Raw genomic sequence first — 18,221 nt, 5'->3', positions numbered from 1 at the left:
CCTACCCTGCGTAAGAGGGGTGTTCCCAAAGTGCTCACGCTTCCCCCACTGGATCAGCAGTCACAAAACTCAGCGGGCAGCTCCCTCCGCAGAACAAGGCCCACCCACCGGGAACGAAAAGCAGATTTCAGCTTTTCTGGGTATCTCAAGTAAGACTCCAGTTGTTTTTCCATCATGAAGCTTATGTGGAAAATGTGCTTTACAAAGAAAACAAATCCTCAAATGAAGTTATATAAAGTCACTCAGCAAAGCAATGCATTTTAAAAAAAATAAAACACAGCAAATGAGATATGCCTTACTAGGCTGGTTTTAATTTCATATATAGGTAGCCCATCAACTTTAAGATAGAATTAATATTAGCTTTCTAAAACATCAAATACACAAATATAAATATAACTCATGATATATTTATCCTAATTCCTGTTGAGTCTTTTTTTCTTTAAAAGTAATTTATAGTTTTAGTCTTTCAAATTCTGAATTTATCTTTGTTGTGGTAGTTACGTTTCACATGGAGTTCAAAGCTACTTTAATCATTACTTGCTACCACAAAGATGTTTTTGTTTATCCCTGCTCAGTTCTGATGATGCAAATAAAGCCAAACTGTGAAGGTGAAAGAATAACAACTGCCCAGAGCTGTCACTTACTGCTTTCTTTCCTGAAAGAGTGAAGAGAATAGCTACAGAAAACTGGAAGTGTTTCGTGTAACATTAACTAAATGTTTAGTCAATATAGGTTAATGATTTCAATAAAAGATACTTAAATGTAAAAATTATAAAAAGAATATTAAAACCACTCTGTTAGTAAAACATAACATGATTAGTTGGCAGACAAGTATTTTCAAAAAAAAAGAAAAAAAAAGAAAAACCCTACAAATTCTAGCAGCTTTTTAGTACACAGGTTTGGTGACATATATCCTTCCTAATAAAATTCTAGTAAAGTTTACTGCTTCTRTAGTATTAACCAGGTATGAAGTATCAAGTTATGTTTTGTTAAAAGTGAGTACACACAGTTTGGGGACGGCTGAACACTTTAACAGTTCAACCAGAGTTTTGGGTACTTAACACTTTTTTCTTCTTTCTCTTTTTGCTGGTCTCTGCCACTGAAAGGGCTATAACGTATGAAGACTGGCAAGCATAATGCAGTAACACAATTTCACACGAAAGTGCTGTTCATTCATTAAGCACAAGAGAACGAGTTTAGCAATATGTAGTTCATTCTGTGCAGGATTATCTGGTCTCACCAGAGGTCAGTGTACCAACTTGTAACAATCAGTTGTTTAATGATGTAGACTGCCTTTTACCAGGGCTCTCAAACTCAGGTTCGTATCACAACATCTCACTTTAGCCTCTAAACTTAGTTATGTGGATAGGTGGGTGTGGGGAGCAGTGTTTCATCCACCAGCATATCCATCAAGCTGCTTGGTAAGTGACTGCTTTGAAATAGTCCAATACTACCCATGACCAGGTAACTGTTAATTCTGAAAAACAAAATCATCTTGATGAGGCAAGGGTGACTTTTTTTTCTGTTCTTTTGTCCTTGTCTCAAACATGTATAAGCCCAAATACTTAGTTTTGTTAAAAATCTTCAGGGATTTCTGTTCTGGCAAGTTTGTTTGTTATTTTTAAATTAACACTTGAACACTTTTTATACCACATCCATTAGTAAGTACATGCTTTAACAAGTGCATGTGCTATCTGCTTTCCAAGATCTCTTAAAGCTATACTATCTCTTTCTCTTGTCAAACTACATTGAATAATAATTTTTCTTGCATCAGGAAGGCATTCCTATCAGCTCACCTTCTTCCCTCTCTTTCCACGAAGAGGAGGAGCTGTACTAGAAATAGAAACAACAGCAAGTGCTGTAGAGAGAAGAAAGTTTCATTCTAGACTTGATGGAACCAAAGTTACAGAATATTCATTTTCTTGACCAAACTCTCAAGTTAACAGCTCTTGCTGAAGATTTTGTGAACGAGTTTTCATGCAGACACTCCTGTACGCCAAAATAATTTTTGTTCAGATTAGAAAGTAGTTCAGGTAATTGAATTGAATAAAGCCTAACCATATTAACATAAAAAAAAGCTGCATGTTTTTAGGAATAATTTCTATCTCCTAATTAATTTTCACCTAGGACTTACTGTCAAGCAAGCTGTGCAAGTAGGCTCAGAATCAGGCCTCATGCCTAACCTCAACATATTTTCAAGTTGTCCTTTAAACAATGATTAAAGGCCAATTTTAGGTTATAGTCAATACTGGGTAGTAAAAGGCCAACAGCAGCATTTGACATTTTGTGAGGCAATGCTCCTCAGTCAATTATTTAAAAGTATTGGTTATAAAATGCCACATATGTAGGTGATCTATATTTTCTCTTTTGTACTAGCCAGGCACCAACCATGCTGTCATTTCACTGCAGTGTGCTAAAACACATTAACCTTCCTTCGGCTGTGTACCCCGCTACCTTTTCTCAGTAGTGACCTCAGGATCTAACACCACATATCTTTCAACTTAACTAGCCCAGGTTTTTCTATATCCCTAGGTATTCACCATCCTAAATTGATCTCCCTCTTCCAGGGGACAAGATTTGCTGTATGCATGAGTGACAAACCTCACAAACAACAGAGCAACCAATCCAATCTCATGTTTAAATCATGGTAATAAGGATTTGGTAACCAGGGCTGAGCCAGAGCCCCCATGAGGACCAAACTCTGCTCTTTTAAAGTGGAGCACACACTTCGAAGTATGTATTACATATAAAACATAATCATCAGATCCTAAAAAACTTCCTCATATACTGATGACTAGTCTGGTGTGGGCCAATAAGGAACTCTTGAAACCATCTCACACAACAGGAACCTGCTATCAGACTTCGCATTACTCAAAGCAATGAAGATTTTTTTTCTTTTTGAAACGCAAGGAATAGGCTAGAGAAGATTTTTTCTGCAGATTTATTTTTGTATGTATGAACTTTGAAACCACCTGTTCAGTAGCGTCGGTTACTTTAGAAAGTATCTGCTTGCCAATGGGTTTTCCCAGGTCTGCTGTTGCTCTATTTGAGATGTACCTAGCAGCTGTATATATTTTGGAAAGCCAAGAGTGATTTCATATGGTCAAGAGCTTCACATGGAGTGAATTCCGTAAGATCATTTATTTCAGGATAAATCRCTACTGAAACAATCAGTTTGCTGTTTGCTAACAGAGTAACTTTAATTCAATGCGCAACACCATACGTGCACTGTTTGTTAGGCTAGTATCCTTCACAGCTGTGCAGGTAATTACTTCTGCTCACCCTACTACACTCTGTTCGTAGGATACCCTGCCAAAGTACTCGTTCAGATTTCAAGCCTACAAGCTACTTAGACAAGCAGCACCCTCTGTTGAGGTTATCTTTACTTACAGCTRTGAAGTACTTACTGCGTGTGAAACGACTCAAACTTATCCAACAAACAGCATATACATCACAGTTGCTCACCTTTTCCTTTGAAGGTGGTTTTACTGAGGGTGGCCGTGACACCAAGGCTAGGTCTAAAGAAATATTTAAATTCTACTTGGCTGCCCACTAGAATAGTTCCTGAAGTTTGTGTCCCTGACAAAAATGGAAAAAGTAAACCTCCACCTAAGCTTCAGATCTTCAGTTCAAATCCACTTTATCAGCTCAGCAAGTCAAATTTCCTGCCCAGAAATACAAAAGTGAAGGCACAGAATTACACCTCATTCTTCCAGATTTGCTCTTAGTCTTTTGCCCTCTGGCAGACGCAGCTAATTCATCTAGATCTCATTTGGCAGGGCACTTAATTCCAGCACAGACTGTGAACCTCTGCTAAGCTACTATACTTCAGCTTATTTGCATGTAGCTTGATGCCACCTCAGTGGTTCTGATCCAGTTAATGATCTCTGATGACTAATTTACAGGAGCCAATCAGAGGGAGGGGGAAAAAAATCCTAACATTTCAGGAAGATAGAGTATCTAGAAAAACAGCTGCATCTAGTTATCTGGGCTAAAACACATGAAAATCTTCAATTAAAATGATATTTAAAAATAAAAATACAACTGTACCACTCTTGGGAGATGAGAATACAACCCAATTTCAAGTTCTTTAAAATGATCTCTAGTCCAGAGGGGGGAAAAAAAAAAACATAAGGAAGTTTAGATCTACCACAGCAAGCTGTACATCAGAACAGAAATATACAGTCAAAACAGAGCAGTAATCCTTCATGAAGTTATTTCTTCATTATTCTGTGTTTGGCTTTACCTAGTGCAGTTTTGACTTTCCTATTTAAAAATACTGAGGGGGGAAACTCAGGGAAAAAAAAAAAAAAAGAGAGTGATCAAATCCTGACCACACTCATTTTCATCAGTAGCTGAAAAGTTTGGTACCTTAAACAAATAAAATACTTTCTTCACATCTCTGTGAAGACATACTAGTGCCACACTAGTGCCTGAAACTACACAGATTTATCATATAGTGGGTAAAAACAGTAGGAAGCTTTTATATACAAAAATCTGCCTCATAGATACTTATGTTTTCACTTCAGTGACGTGCAAAAAAGAAACATGTATCTACCACAGTGTAAAGCCACAGATCATTTTTCCCATTTATGCAGCAAATAAAAAACAAAGCTTAAATAGCACTTCAACATATGGTATTTATCATTCAAGTGAAGAAGTGACCTTGAAAAAGGAAATTAAAAAAAAGTGAGTGGGTATTCTCTTTTCAAATGAAATATAGAGCCAATGTGTCCACTAAGACTAAGTGCACAATATGTACAAGTTAAACAGTGATTTCTGCTACAGCATATCCCATATGTGTAACAGGAAACATCCCTGTATGTCGCATAGCGAAATTATTCAGGTGACTGCAAACACCAGGGGCTAGTCTCTCACCTGATGTAAACGGCACAGGTCTTTGATGTTAAAGGGCCCGTGCAAATTTACACCAGCTGTGCATGTGGCCCTAGCTGTGCAAGGCACATATGCATATAGTTTTATGGACTGAGTCTGATTAATGTTTTGTAAAGCCCTTTGCATCAGACTTCTTTAAATTGTTCTAGGAACTATTTTGCTAAATATCAAGGGAGCAAATCTTTTGCCATCACTATACTCAATTTTACCATCTCTAAACAAAATACAGATAAAAAGTGTTCTACAATGTTTCAGTAACAATACACCACATTATAATCCTCAGCAGATGGCAAKTTAAATAAAGCATTTACACAAATTCTCATTTGAGTGAAAATTACCTACATACTACGTATGTCCCTGTATAAATATGAGCATGCTTATCTCAGTAGAAATTCAGAAAATCTCCTTCAAAATGTCTGCATACAGCAATGCTGTTAAGAAACCACTAATAAGTGGGCAGAAAGTGGTCCCAAAATTTGTTTTTCCCATGACATTACCTACTTTTATATTACAGAAAAATTACCTGTTTCCAAAGTTGCCCAAAATATTGCCTGATAATTTTGGTTGGTTWGTCAAGTCAGTGTGTTTGCTAACACACTGTTGTGCACTTCAAACCACAGAGCGCCGTGCCAGCTGCAGTGGAATTCTGCGAGAGTGCAGGGTTACACTTGCGCATTTCATACYGCGGAATTACCAGCAGAACTAAGCTATTCTTCAAAATTATTCCACTGCATTTTCTTCCGATTACGCTTTAAAGCAAATGCTCACAATCGTGTCACATCTGGCATTCTATRAAAGACTAGCAACTATTTTAATGCTTGAAAAACTACTGAGAAGTTTTTGTAAGAATTTTCCTCGCTTTCACTTTGAATTTTTTTTCTCTCTTCCTCTCTGCCAAAGGAGAGCTAGGGTGTTTCTACTGGTCCACCACACCATCAGATTTCACACCATGAAACCAATCTCACTAAAACTACTCTTTGAATCTACCAGCAGAGGGATCTTAAGAGGAAAAAATGAAATCTTCCTTGAGAATGAAAGTATCAGATGTGAGTCAACCCCAATCACTATAACCAAACAGAAAAGTCAACAAAAATGTATTTTAAACCTACACACAGCAATGTCTTGTGAGCCATTAAATACACTTAATTCACATTAACTCCATGAGCAGAATGCATCTCACAGAATCAGGCTGAAGTATTTTCTGTGCAAATCTCACCTCATTATGCGTTTCTTCTACTTGCTTCACAACAGCAGCTTCCAGAGATTTCAAAGATAAAGCCATCGAATCAGAATCAGTCTGTAAATTCTGGAGTGCAAGCTCACATTGAGCAAATATATATTCCAATGATCCTCTTGAACACTATTAAAAATAAATATATACATACATACATATAACGACTGTATAAGTTATATATTTCTCAAATACACTMCCGCCTTTTATACTACCTCTGAAATAATCAAAACGAAGGAGCAGAAAGGATGCATTTTTGTAACTTTATGATCTTTTCAGCAAAAGTTTAATGCCTCCAAAATTGTACAGCTATCAGTGGGAATTATGAAAAATCTCTTATCCATCAAAAATACAGTCCATTAGAATCATAGAATCAGTAAGGTTGGAAGGGACCTCTGGAGATCTACTCCAACCTCCTTTTTACTGAAGCACAAAACTGAAAGGAGGAAGAACAGTATTCCTTTTAAATTTACTTCACAAATATGGCATACAAAAACATGGCCAGACTTTCCCTTGCTTCCTGCCTAGTCTTTGACAGTATTAAATACTCACTTTTGTTTTGTATAAGGTTCCCAGTAACAGTAACACGGAATTCCATATCCAGTCTGAGAGAACACTGTGCTTACAAGCTTACAAYGCATACATAATATGCACAGAACAGAATGGCATGTCTGCTCCTTGTATTTTGTTTTTACAAACAGGTTGCTTCAAAATTAGAAGGAAATATAAAAAWTGTTTTGAAGCAAAAAGAGGATATGTTTATATCTTAATTATTTTCAATTAAATATTTATGACTCTCTACTAAATTYCCATAAATAATCTTGAGTAAGACTCCCAGCCTCATATTTTTGGTAATAAAATTTCCATACTGTACAACACAAGATCACAACAGTTTACAAAAACAAAATATAATCCCTTAATAGAGAAGCTTTTCAAACTGAAAATAAATGTGCCTTTTCCTGCAAAAATGGCACAGAGCCAGAACACTCCTTAGAAGAGTAAAAACACTTTTTTGTTTGTTTAAATGCACATCATACTATACCACTTTATATCAAAGCCCAGGCCCAGTTCAACTGAGCTGAGTATAGAATTATCTGGGAAATAAAAGCTCCCACATAAGAAATTTTTTACACCTTTGGGACAGTAATTCCTGAAATAAATTYGATAACTATAGTAGTATTCTCATATTCCTACAAGATATAATAAAAAATAAAGYATATACATGTATGCCTATGTTTGGTGCCACTTCTTCACTTACATTATTGGGAAAACTACAAAGAGTTATGGGAAAAAAAAGTATCTGGATACATGTATCTCTCTCACATAAGCTTCAATAGTAATGCATTTTGCCTTGCTAAAAAAAAGTATTTTTTAAAAATAATCATTTTACAATACAGTCCATCTTTGTATTTCYGTATGTCTTTCCATTTGAATACTTATTTAAACAAAGCTCAAGATAAAACCACGAAAAGAACAAGGAGGAGAGATCTATTTTTTTTAAAAAAAAAAACGTATGTTAATACTTGAAAATAATAGGCTGAACCCTTGTTATCCAAGAACAACTCTCAGACAAGGGACACAATCACCCTTCTGCTTCTTCCACCCCAGAAGGATGGACCAGAAGTATGTTAATACTTGAAAATAATAGGCTGAACCCTTGTTATCCAAGAACAACTCTCAGACAAGGGACACAATCACCCTTCTGCTTCTTCCACCCCAGAAGGATGGACCAGAAGGATCCAGTTTAAAACTTACTGATGACTTCTTTCAGTTGTCCTGACCTCCTAAAGGCTGTTTTTGACAGTGGATCCTACTGATATATATTTTTGAATATTTCTATCTCATCATGAATACTGTCTTTCAACTAGGACAGGGACATGAACAGAGCAAAAAGAGTTGTAAAACATTTCAGATAGAAATATGGTTGCATGCTTTCCATTTCTTCAATTATCTGTGACTGTGTGGTATAGCATATTGCTAATTTATATATTATATGCCTAATTGTGACATTAGGAAACTAACTAGAGAGAGGAACTGTACCTTGATCCAACAATAAATGAATAGYAGTTGTTCAAGCAAGAAGTCTAATGAGTCATCAGCATAACTGTGAACCACACTTCAGGATAAGACAACATGATACTGAGTTTACAGTACCAGAATATTAGCTTTACAAAACAAAAAAATAGCAATTGATTTTCTATACTTACATCTGCCACTCTGTGAGTTGAGCTGAATCGAGGTAAAGAACCGGCCAGAACACAGTGCTGATGTGTCATATTGAGATCATCTAGACACAGAGAAGAAAACCTTAAGCACAGAAAAAAAAATATATACTTAACAACTTATTCTGGCTTGATATGAACTCAGGACAGGGCATGAAGCATTTGAAACAAAAAGTAGAGAATTCAAAGAGTATRTAAGATTGTCTTCATAGAGCTCAAGCATTCAGTAGACCATGATAACTGTCACTATCCTAGCATTACAAAGATCTCCCAAACCTAGGTTTTCTCCCAGTTTACACAGTCTAGAAGTGGACTTTGTTCTACCTCCCGTGCAAAAAATTCAGCTAAAACAAATGAATTTTCAAAGTTAAGCATCATTATAAATAATAGACTGTGTAGAAATTACAATCTCTCTTCTCAAAAATCACTAAAGAATACTGAAATTCACTGCAAAAAGCCTAAAAATATTTCTTAAAAAAAGACAAACACATGTTATTTCATCTTTTTTTCCCCTCAAAACTTAACTGAAGGTCTGCCTTCAGCTCAGAGAAGAAAATCTGGCCTCTACCTGCTCAAAGTTCTACCTCCAAAGCATTTCACTTAAGACTATCTTGTAGCCTGCCAGGAGGGCTGCTAAGAACTTGAGCAGACCAACTGGCAACAAACAGCTTCCCTACCACCCTTTAAATGGAATCCACATAGTTGCCATCAGAATTTTACCAAAATTCTCATAAATGCTTGAATTCTAACAAGTCATCATTTTCTAGAGGAAATACATTCTTCTGCAAAAGTTAAGCCTAAATCTAGTAATAACATTCACCATTACATTAAAAACCCTTCATGAGGTGCTTTGAAAATCAAATACTTTTAGTGTTAAAATTATGCTGCCCTCTCAAACTCAACAAAACATTCAAGAAAATCTATCAAACAGCAAAATATGACCACTACTAGGTGCAAAACACTAGGCTGGGGTTTGTGTGTGTGTGTGTGTGTGTGTGTGTGTACACACACACACACACATATATATATATGTATATTCATATATATATATGTATATGAAGAGAAAGACCTGCAAGATGCTGGTTAACTTTGAGTTTGTATTTTCATCTTTCTTTCAGGGAACGTAGCTTCAGTCACCATAATACAGCATAATGAGAAATGATCAAGCTTCATCCTTCCATCATGGAAAYATATTTCTCTTGAAAGCAATTTGCACACCCTGAATCTGAAAAACTCCAAATTCCTACTCATTTTGAAAATGCTCTTCTGACCATAATTACAGTCTACCAGACAGAAAAGAACAATGTGTGAAATTTAATGTTTTATTTCCTTTATTATTGAAAGCAGACATGCTCTAAAAGCTTTACCTCACCTTGCAACAAGTCTGAAATTTTAAAATTGGTAATAGCCTTACAAATAATAATTCACAAGAATGACTGAATTTGTCAGTTTTAAGAACCATTTGTCTTCTTTCTAAGAATTTTATAAGCAATCTTTAAAAAAGTTCACACATAAAATAGCAGACAGCATCATGAACGCAAGAAAAATTAGACCAATGGCTTATAYAAGGAACAGGCAGAACAAGTGTAGCTGGGATTTTATTCCCACTGACAGTTTTAGATAGGAGGCTTATTTTCTATTTGCATGACGTGAGCASGTAGATGAAGTAGAAAAGCTTAGAAAAAACTCCCAAACAAAAAGCCTCGAACAGGAGAAAAACACTTCCTATGAGAGAGAATTTCATTTGAGAGTTAAATTGTATATAGTGCCAAATCTTGCAAAGGTCACAGAATATTAATATTTCTGAACATAACAATACTAAATATCACAATCACTTTCATGAACAACTGTTACCCAAAAATAACCTAAACTCTTTCCCACATCCCATTCAGTACCCATTCATTTGGTGCGTTTTTTTTTCTAACACAGCACTAGAACTACCGCATTTCGATTCRCACTTTCATTCAAATCCTTAGCAACTTTCATTGTAGAGCTCCCCCTTGAAACTGCTTCTAACTTCCCGTAATGCTTTATAACTCTTAGAAAGAGCCCTGAAATTTTTATCTGAGAGTTTATAATTCACTTAAAACYGTAATTGTACAAAAACGGTCGAAGCCTCACTGATCACATCTCAGAATATATTTTTCAAATATCTTTTGTAAGTCTTAAAAGATCACAGTAAAAATCTGTTTTTCTTTTTCTTTTCCTTTAAAACATAGCATTTGAAAGAAAAAAAAGACTTTTTTAAATGCGACATTGTCCCTTTGGCAGYGAAAGATTTTATCTGCATAGACAATTACATCCAGATTATTATTTTAGTGTTAGAGCTGAACCAAAACTGCTACCTTACCTGGACACCCATGTCAAAACTATCAAAACTCCATTGCAGATTTAAGTAAAACACAACACATATGGAGCTAACATCAGTTCAGATTTTGCATGACTGATTGATGAGGTCCAGAAAATTGAAACRCTGACTTTTCAAGTCAACTCTAAGGTATTGTATGTCACAAAATATACACATATAAAAGTAGGAATACATGTAGCCGTCCCGCCAACATTGTGTCTCTTCTGCCTTAACACAGTGGACCCATATCTTACCACAAATACAGAATGACTATGGCATGGAAATCTCATTTCAGTATCAATACTTATAAATAACTTAGGAAAACTATGTAATGTACATGAGAAGTGAGCTTTTACTTCAAATCACAATTAGCACCTATTTAGCAATGTACTTAATACAGTTTCAAGAACTGTCATGTGATCCCTTCTCCTAATATTTTTTTTTTGAATAGTCTTGCCTCCCATATGGCAAGGATATTTAAGAATATGCATATATCAATTAACTTTTATACGAATTATATGAATGAGTTTTGAAAATTAGTCTGAAGTTTACTCCTTAAATGACTGTTCCACTTTCAGCACTTTTCCATGTCCACGACTATTCTCCTAAGGTCTGATTAGGCTTTTCTTACGTTTATAAACTTTTAAACGCTACAAATTATCCAAAATTAAAATTGTAACTCCAGAAAACAGCCAAGAAAAAACTATGAAGTTCAACACAGGCTGAAGCGTATTTTGACCAAAAAGAACTTTTTGAATCGAAGCCTAAACTGGTCACACACATGAAAGCCGTTCATACCTACCCGTATTAACAGAATATCGTTGTGCCACTAGCCTYTATACAAATATGGAAGACTGCTTGTGCTTCTCGCACTATAATGTCTACATCAGCCTCCCCAAACTACTGATAATATTGTAAAGGACTTGCTTGTATTCAAAGGAACAAAACAAAGTCTTGTTTGGCAACAAAACTTGGTGTCTGAGTGCTGGAAAAAAGAATTTCAGCTTTCTGAAGTGCAGCATCTAAGAAACACGAAGACTATTTCCTGCATGCATATATATGCAAAATCCTTATTTCTTTTAAAATGATTGTTTTGTTCTTTTATTTCTACTGCTTTGTCTGCCACGTTCTAACGATTCATCTGTCATCTTAGGGCCAGATCCCATTATAGCACTAATAGCTGAGGTAAGTCCAGGCAATATTTATTAAAAGAAATTAATCACACGTATGATTGTGTACAGGTGGCTGAAACCACCTTGGAAAACAAAGTTATCAACTTGAAGTGTGTTGAAATAATTTGGAGGTCAGATGCAAAAGGGTTTTGACTTTACAGATGAAGTACTAAGTAGTAGTATGTTTAGCAGACGATCCGATTACTTGCAAATGCACACAATTCTTTGACACAGTATCACCTCAGATAACACACATGTAAAACAATTTCTAAACAGTGTTTTTGCTTAATACAGATTCCTACTTCTTTCATCTGCAGAGAAAAAGAGTCACTGCAATAAACAACATCTATGGTACTTCTATGGTATGCCCTCTCCYGCCCGATTCTGTTCTCTGCAGTCCTTGTCCCAGCTCTGTTCACACCTCGCTGTGTACACTGACAGTATAAGGAATATCAGTGTCCTCATCTCTGTTCTTATGCTAGACTCGTAAGAAATAAAAGATGATACAAAATGACATCAAAATTTACATAAGACAGAAGAACAAATTTCTAGCTCTCAAGTTTGAGACACTCTTTTAAACCAGATTCTTCAGGTTAAGAATTTCTATTATTCTAATGTTTTATAGAATGGTATACTATAACAGCATACTGTAATAATAGTATGATCCTATCAAAAGCTATAATATACAATTCTTTCCTTGTGCTGCCTCATGATAGATACAATTAGCTCTTTTTTTCAAATTAGAACCACAGTTCAGTCATCTTTGGGCAACACATGGATAGTGTAATATTAGTCCTGTGTTTGTATTTCTTTTTGATGGACTAATGGATAAATGTATGTATACTTAACTGGGCTATTTAACTAAATGTTAGAGTAGAAGTAAGGTGACAAGTCAAGGCAGTTTCAAGGAAAGAATGGCTATATGCCTATTTACCTTCCTATTAGTATTACAGATTAAGACATAACAAACACAAGAAAGCAAGAAGAGAGATGAATTCTTAGCCAATCCTTACTGAAAGGAATAAGGACCGAAGACTCAAAACCTAGATCACTACTAGGCAAAATACATCTCAGGAAAGCCCTGAGAACAATGCATCACTTGTGTTAGCAACAACGCTCTATATTCTTTTCTATCTTCTTATAAGTGTTCTTACTGAGCTTTTTATTTTTACAGTTTTCTTTTTGTCATCTATTTTGAAAAGCAAGGAACATGTACAGTGGGATTAAAAGCTCTGGCAAAAACTTTGATATTCTTACTGACCCAAATATGTACAAAAATAAATGTAAAATGAAGTTGTGCTATTTATCTTCCTAACTACCATGAAGAAATAAAGAGTTTTCTGATTTACTCTACTACAGTGAAATTTCCAAAAGTACTAACATGCTTTTCTACYGTTTCTAATTCCACTTGTATCCAGTTGCACATATACCACATCACTGAAGGTTGACTTGTGACTTGCAAACTCATGCTAAAAAAAATGTAAGCATAGCAGTGACTGTCAAAAGCGGAAGGCTACCCTTTCATATATACCATTTCATCAAATTCATCTGACCATTTTATTCATGAGATTAATGTAATTAAATGGTTTTTAGTACATGCAGGACTACACATGCCTCACAAATCAAGTAGTATTCTCTGACACAATGGGAGGGTTGACAGAGATGACTGGAGGCWATGGAAACAGACTCTTCCTTCACCCATCTTCCAGCAATGCTTCAAAAGGAGAAATCCAAATCAAACTAATTTTACTGCAGGTACATCAACAGAAAGCACTAGGAAGGCTATCTATCTTTCTCCAAGAAACTAAAGGTCAATGGAATATGTCTTGTACTATTTTCACAACAGAAAGCCAGAGAGATGATCTGGCCCTAATTAAGAAATATTTTTAGTTTTTGAACAAGGAAAGTGTGCACAAACAAAATACAGAATGAATTAAGAGGCTGAAATAAAAAAGATGTCTGGGATTTGCCAAACTACATGATCAAAGTTTGGTAAAGACAAATACGTTTGAGGTTCAAAATCTTAATAATCAAGTAATATAACATTTGGATTAAATGTGGAGTCAACGGGAAAAAAAAAAAAAACTGTGGAGCTAAAAAAACTCCAACACATTCAAGATGCTGGAGAGCAAAAAGGGTTCAAGTGAGTTTGTGGGTATAGAAGCAGATTAAGTATCTAGAAATAGTTTAGTGAGCCACTATAAACATGTGGAAGTGTTTCCATTAAATACTTATCTTTAACCACAAGGCAGCCTCCGCAATGTGTGCACCCAACTTCTCGTGGGTTATGAAAATAATTTTTTAATGCTTCTTGAACTATATGTTGCTGATGATAGAGAGGGGAGTTAGATTCCAAGTTCATCTTCATGCTGTTTTAAAACYCTGACCTTCAAGCAAGGGTTTGATCTATGGGAAACAGCTGTGGAAAAGTAAATCTTCTCCCTTTGAAAAAGGCCAGAGTGTATTTTTGTTAAGTATGTTTTGAAGTCATGGTAGGAAAATTAGTGAAAATTGTAAATCTGTTTGCAAATCTGGTCGTGTCTAACTAAGGTTAGGGGAAAGATTGCAATTTAATAGTAAGACCATGACAACCCTAGTTAAGCATGCTCTAGAGCAGAGCAGATGGGGCACTTCGCACACCTCCACGCATTTTGGATTTATTGCATGCACCCAACACGTTTCATATTAGACACCCCTTGACTGTGTACTTGAGACAGCAGGGTTCAGTATGCACTTCCTCTGCAGACCAATATATTATTCTAAATTGGGCTAAAGTGTTTCCGTTTCATGAGTGATATAAAGTTCAGATTTGAGTTTTTAGGCAACAGATTTGCAGTCCTTCAGCAATTTTTTTCTTCATATTTGGGGGAAAAAAACTTTTCTTTCTTTTCTTTTTTTTTTAAAGCTGTCATACTGAAAGTTATTTTGAATTTTGTTTTTCTTTAAATCAAAATACATTTACATTATTGTAATAACTTGTCTTAAAATGGATGGATTAAGCACCAGTTTTAGTATTAGTATGCATTCAAATTAAGGCTTATTATTATTTTACCTGAAGAACAGTGCCGAAAATGCAGGTATAAACCTATATTTTAAGATTTCCTTTTAATAAAACTCTACAAACACCATTTTGTAGAGCAAAAGAAGACAGGGACAAAACTGTTATTTTTTTAAAAAATAAAACCTAAAAACAAAACTGATCTTGGTAGTTGGTAGCTCAGGATTTACAAACGAGTTATTGTACTTACACATTAATGTTAGAAATACCAAGTTACCAAGTTTTCATAAGATTTATGTGTATAATATCAGAAAATAGTTGGAGTATTACAAGTACAGGAATTGCTAGGAGCTGACTTTAATTATAAGCAACATACTGAACTTGACATTTTGATATTTTGCAACATCCCTATAAAACAAGCATTATACTATTTCAAAATTAAAAGAACAGACATGTACTGATGCTCAGTTGTTCACTACAGCTGGAAGAGCAGTGAGAATGGCAGTCAGAAAAGTCACGTTCCTGCCAATCAGTCCTTTCTACTTCAAGAGCAACTATGAGCTGATGTCCAGAGCTGCAGTATTCTAGTATGAATGTTACATGTTCTAGATGTCTCGCATGCAAGTGAGAAGACTCAGCTTATGATGTTCTGGAATGTATAATGTGCAGAGGCAGAAGATTAACAAATCTAAAATTACCTTCTTTACTGTCAGGTTATCTTTTACTTAAAGTTTTCATATTTTACCTCTCAGAGAGCATCCTCAAGATGCCTCCTCTTAAAATAGTTTAGAAAACATGAACCATATAAAAACACACTAAAAACTGTAGAAATCCATTTATGTCAAGTCTCTCGCTTCAAGCAGAAACTGATAAAAACGGTTCTGATGTACACACTCACCTGAGGACCAAGAACCTAAAGCTAAGAAACCTAAGGGCTAAGAAGGCATAGAGCAAGTTTGGGAATACTTTGTTAGACTGTTGCTACTTAAAAACATTAAGATAATAAATTTTAATGAGTCTTAAGTAATTGAGGAAAAATAATTGCAAAGGCTTTGGAAATGCAGAAGATATTATCAAATCTGCAAAACTGTAGCTTTCCATTCAGTGATTTATACATCTTCTTCAAAATAACATTTAATATATATCCTTTGTTTCCATCTAAACACAATCAGGATGGCATTGTTTAATAAAGTAACTTTCTGAGCCATCCTTCATATAGAATTCCCAATATCTCAGTTACAGAATATAGCTTCCATTGAGGAATAAGAAAAATTCTTATGATTTGGTAACTCAAGTCAACTATAATTTACAGAATTTTGCAATAAAAATACCAAAGTTAAACACCTTGTTTCACTACTTGCTTTCTGAATTTGCTTGTCCAGTGAGGTTGATAGGCACAAACTTTCTAGTCAGTAAGGATTACTGAACAAGATTGTTCAAGACAGACTTATGTTAGAACAGCTATTGCACAAAAGCAGATCAATAATTCCCTTTCTAGGAATATTWAGCCACTACCTAAACTTCACTTTAAGAAATGTCTCAGTCTCCCTCCATGCTGCTACTCTATACCCTTGCAAATGCAGAAGAGGGAGGTATAGCTACATCACAGTGCCAAAGGATCTCGTATACTTGCTATCTTAGCAAATGATCTGCTCATGTCTGAATACACATACCTAAGAGGACAGAAAGCCCAGTTCTYTTACATGATAATTAATTGATAACAGTGCACAGGATTTGATGAGGTAACTAAGAACAAACTGTAGTGCACATATTTGTGGGCAATCTTAAAAATTATCACCTGTAATAAGTAAGCCATGTTCATATTTATTGGGAGGTTGGAAGGTGAAAGTGGAAGCATTCTGATGCAACCACCTGGCAGTGGCATCGGAGACTCTAGGGAAGTTCCAATGTGTTCCACCTATCAAGGCACAAACAGGGAATGTCCAAAAAGAGAGAAAACAAACAAAAAACCCTCACTCCTGACATCTATCAAGTCAAATCACTGAACAGGCAAACAAAAAGTTTTAAGTTGTGTGACCTAGAACTAAACTAAAACTAAACAAAAACGATAATGAAGGAAAACACAAGCAAAAAGAGAAGGTAATAGCTTTTATGTCAATGAACCTTACCCTCGATTCTTTTGATGGAAGTTCACTGTTTGAGTTCAGTTGCTCAAGTCAATGAGTTCAATTCAAAAAAAAATCTTTTTTTGATTTTCTACACAATACATTGAGCAAATACACATCTCTGAGTATGCCAGCTCAGTTTATCATGATTTTAGTATAATCCCAATACTGGAAAATGGTACTTTGAATATACACTTGGAGAAGTGTTAGCAGAATGAGRAAAAAGTGGATGTTAAACTGGTGACCAATAAAACATGCACAGATTACCATCTCCAGAATCATGGAACAAGACTCTAATATTGCTACAGTCATAGCTTACATGATTAATAGTCAATCTGTAACCCAAACTAAAGAACTGAAATAAAAAAACAACTACAAAAAAAGAGACATAAAAAGCTTGTAGATGCTATTATTCTGTGAMATTGCATTGAAAATAGAAAAGAATTAACATGTACAAGGATGGGACAGAAACAGCTCAACTGCTCATAACAGCTGGGGAATTCCTGCCAATGATCTGAAGCCTGGGTGAACTAGCAATTCTGACTGTTTGAAAGGCTCAAAAAGAATGTTTTCATTTTTCAGCTCTGAAAGGAAAGAAATACTGGAAGAAAAAGGTTCCTAAAAATACAGTGTGGATGCGGGAAGGGTAGGAAGAATTTATTATACAGTCTAGCCAGATCTTCTATCTTTGTAAATCATGAGCACTCTAACTGAAACAAATATGTGATAATTTACATCAAAGTAAGTGTCAGTTTGTGTTTTCAACACAAAGTTTCCCTTCCTAACCTTTAACAATTACCCAGCATCAAGTAGCAGTCTCCTTGGTGAAGTGGTATTGCTAATCCAGGTGTCTCTATGTCCCATGCTACCTTCAAGCCTACATGCCAAACAGCTGGGTCTCTTCCCTTCAGATTCTGTTCATTACTTCCTTCAAATGCAGAACCTTTAAAGAGAGAGGGGGTGGGAAACACCACAAAGAAATGAGACAAGATTAGAAACATAAGATACAAACAATACAGACTTAATAAAATCATGGATTGGTACAATGTTAATAGGCTTAAACCTTCTGTAATCTCCATCTGGTATAATCACCATCTCCAAGTTCAAAAGTGCATAACAGATATAAAAACACCATATGAGGCCAACAATTTTTTGCAAACAACTGCATAAAGACAGAAACAATCATATAAACTACAAAGCAAAGGCAAATCAGTTTGCAATGGACTCAC

General features: G+C 35.4%; 1 protein-coding gene across 3 annotated transcripts in view; it reads right to left on the bottom strand.

Annotated features, from left to right (window-relative positions):
- Window positions 1-18,221, bottom strand: part of FTO (FTO alpha-ketoglutarate dependent dioxygenase) — a 257,390-nt gene that overhangs the window by 175,730 nt on the left and 63,439 nt on the right. For all 3 annotated transcript variants that reach the window (XM_085303867.1, XM_085303868.1, XM_085303870.1), the window contains exons 4-6: window positions 17,792-17,935; window positions 8,335-8,414; window positions 6,113-6,256 (exon numbers count right to left, since the gene is read on the bottom strand). In XM_085303867.1, the coding sequence (XP_085159993.1) occupies window positions 6,113-6,256; window positions 8,335-8,414; window positions 17,792-17,935 (368 nt within the window). The remainder of the gene's footprint in view (window positions 1-6,112; window positions 6,257-8,334; window positions 8,415-17,791; window positions 17,936-18,221) is intronic.

Source organism: Rhea americana, unplaced genomic scaffold, assembly GCF_003343005.1.
Source record: "Rhea americana isolate MKP2758 unplaced genomic scaffold, rheAme1 scaffold_20, whole genome shotgun sequence".
Lineage (NCBI taxonomy): Eukaryota > Metazoa > Chordata > Aves > Rheiformes > Rheidae > Rhea > Rhea americana.
The sequence above is the reverse complement of the archived record's forward strand: the minus strand, read 5'-3'. Positions and strand labels throughout refer to the sequence as shown.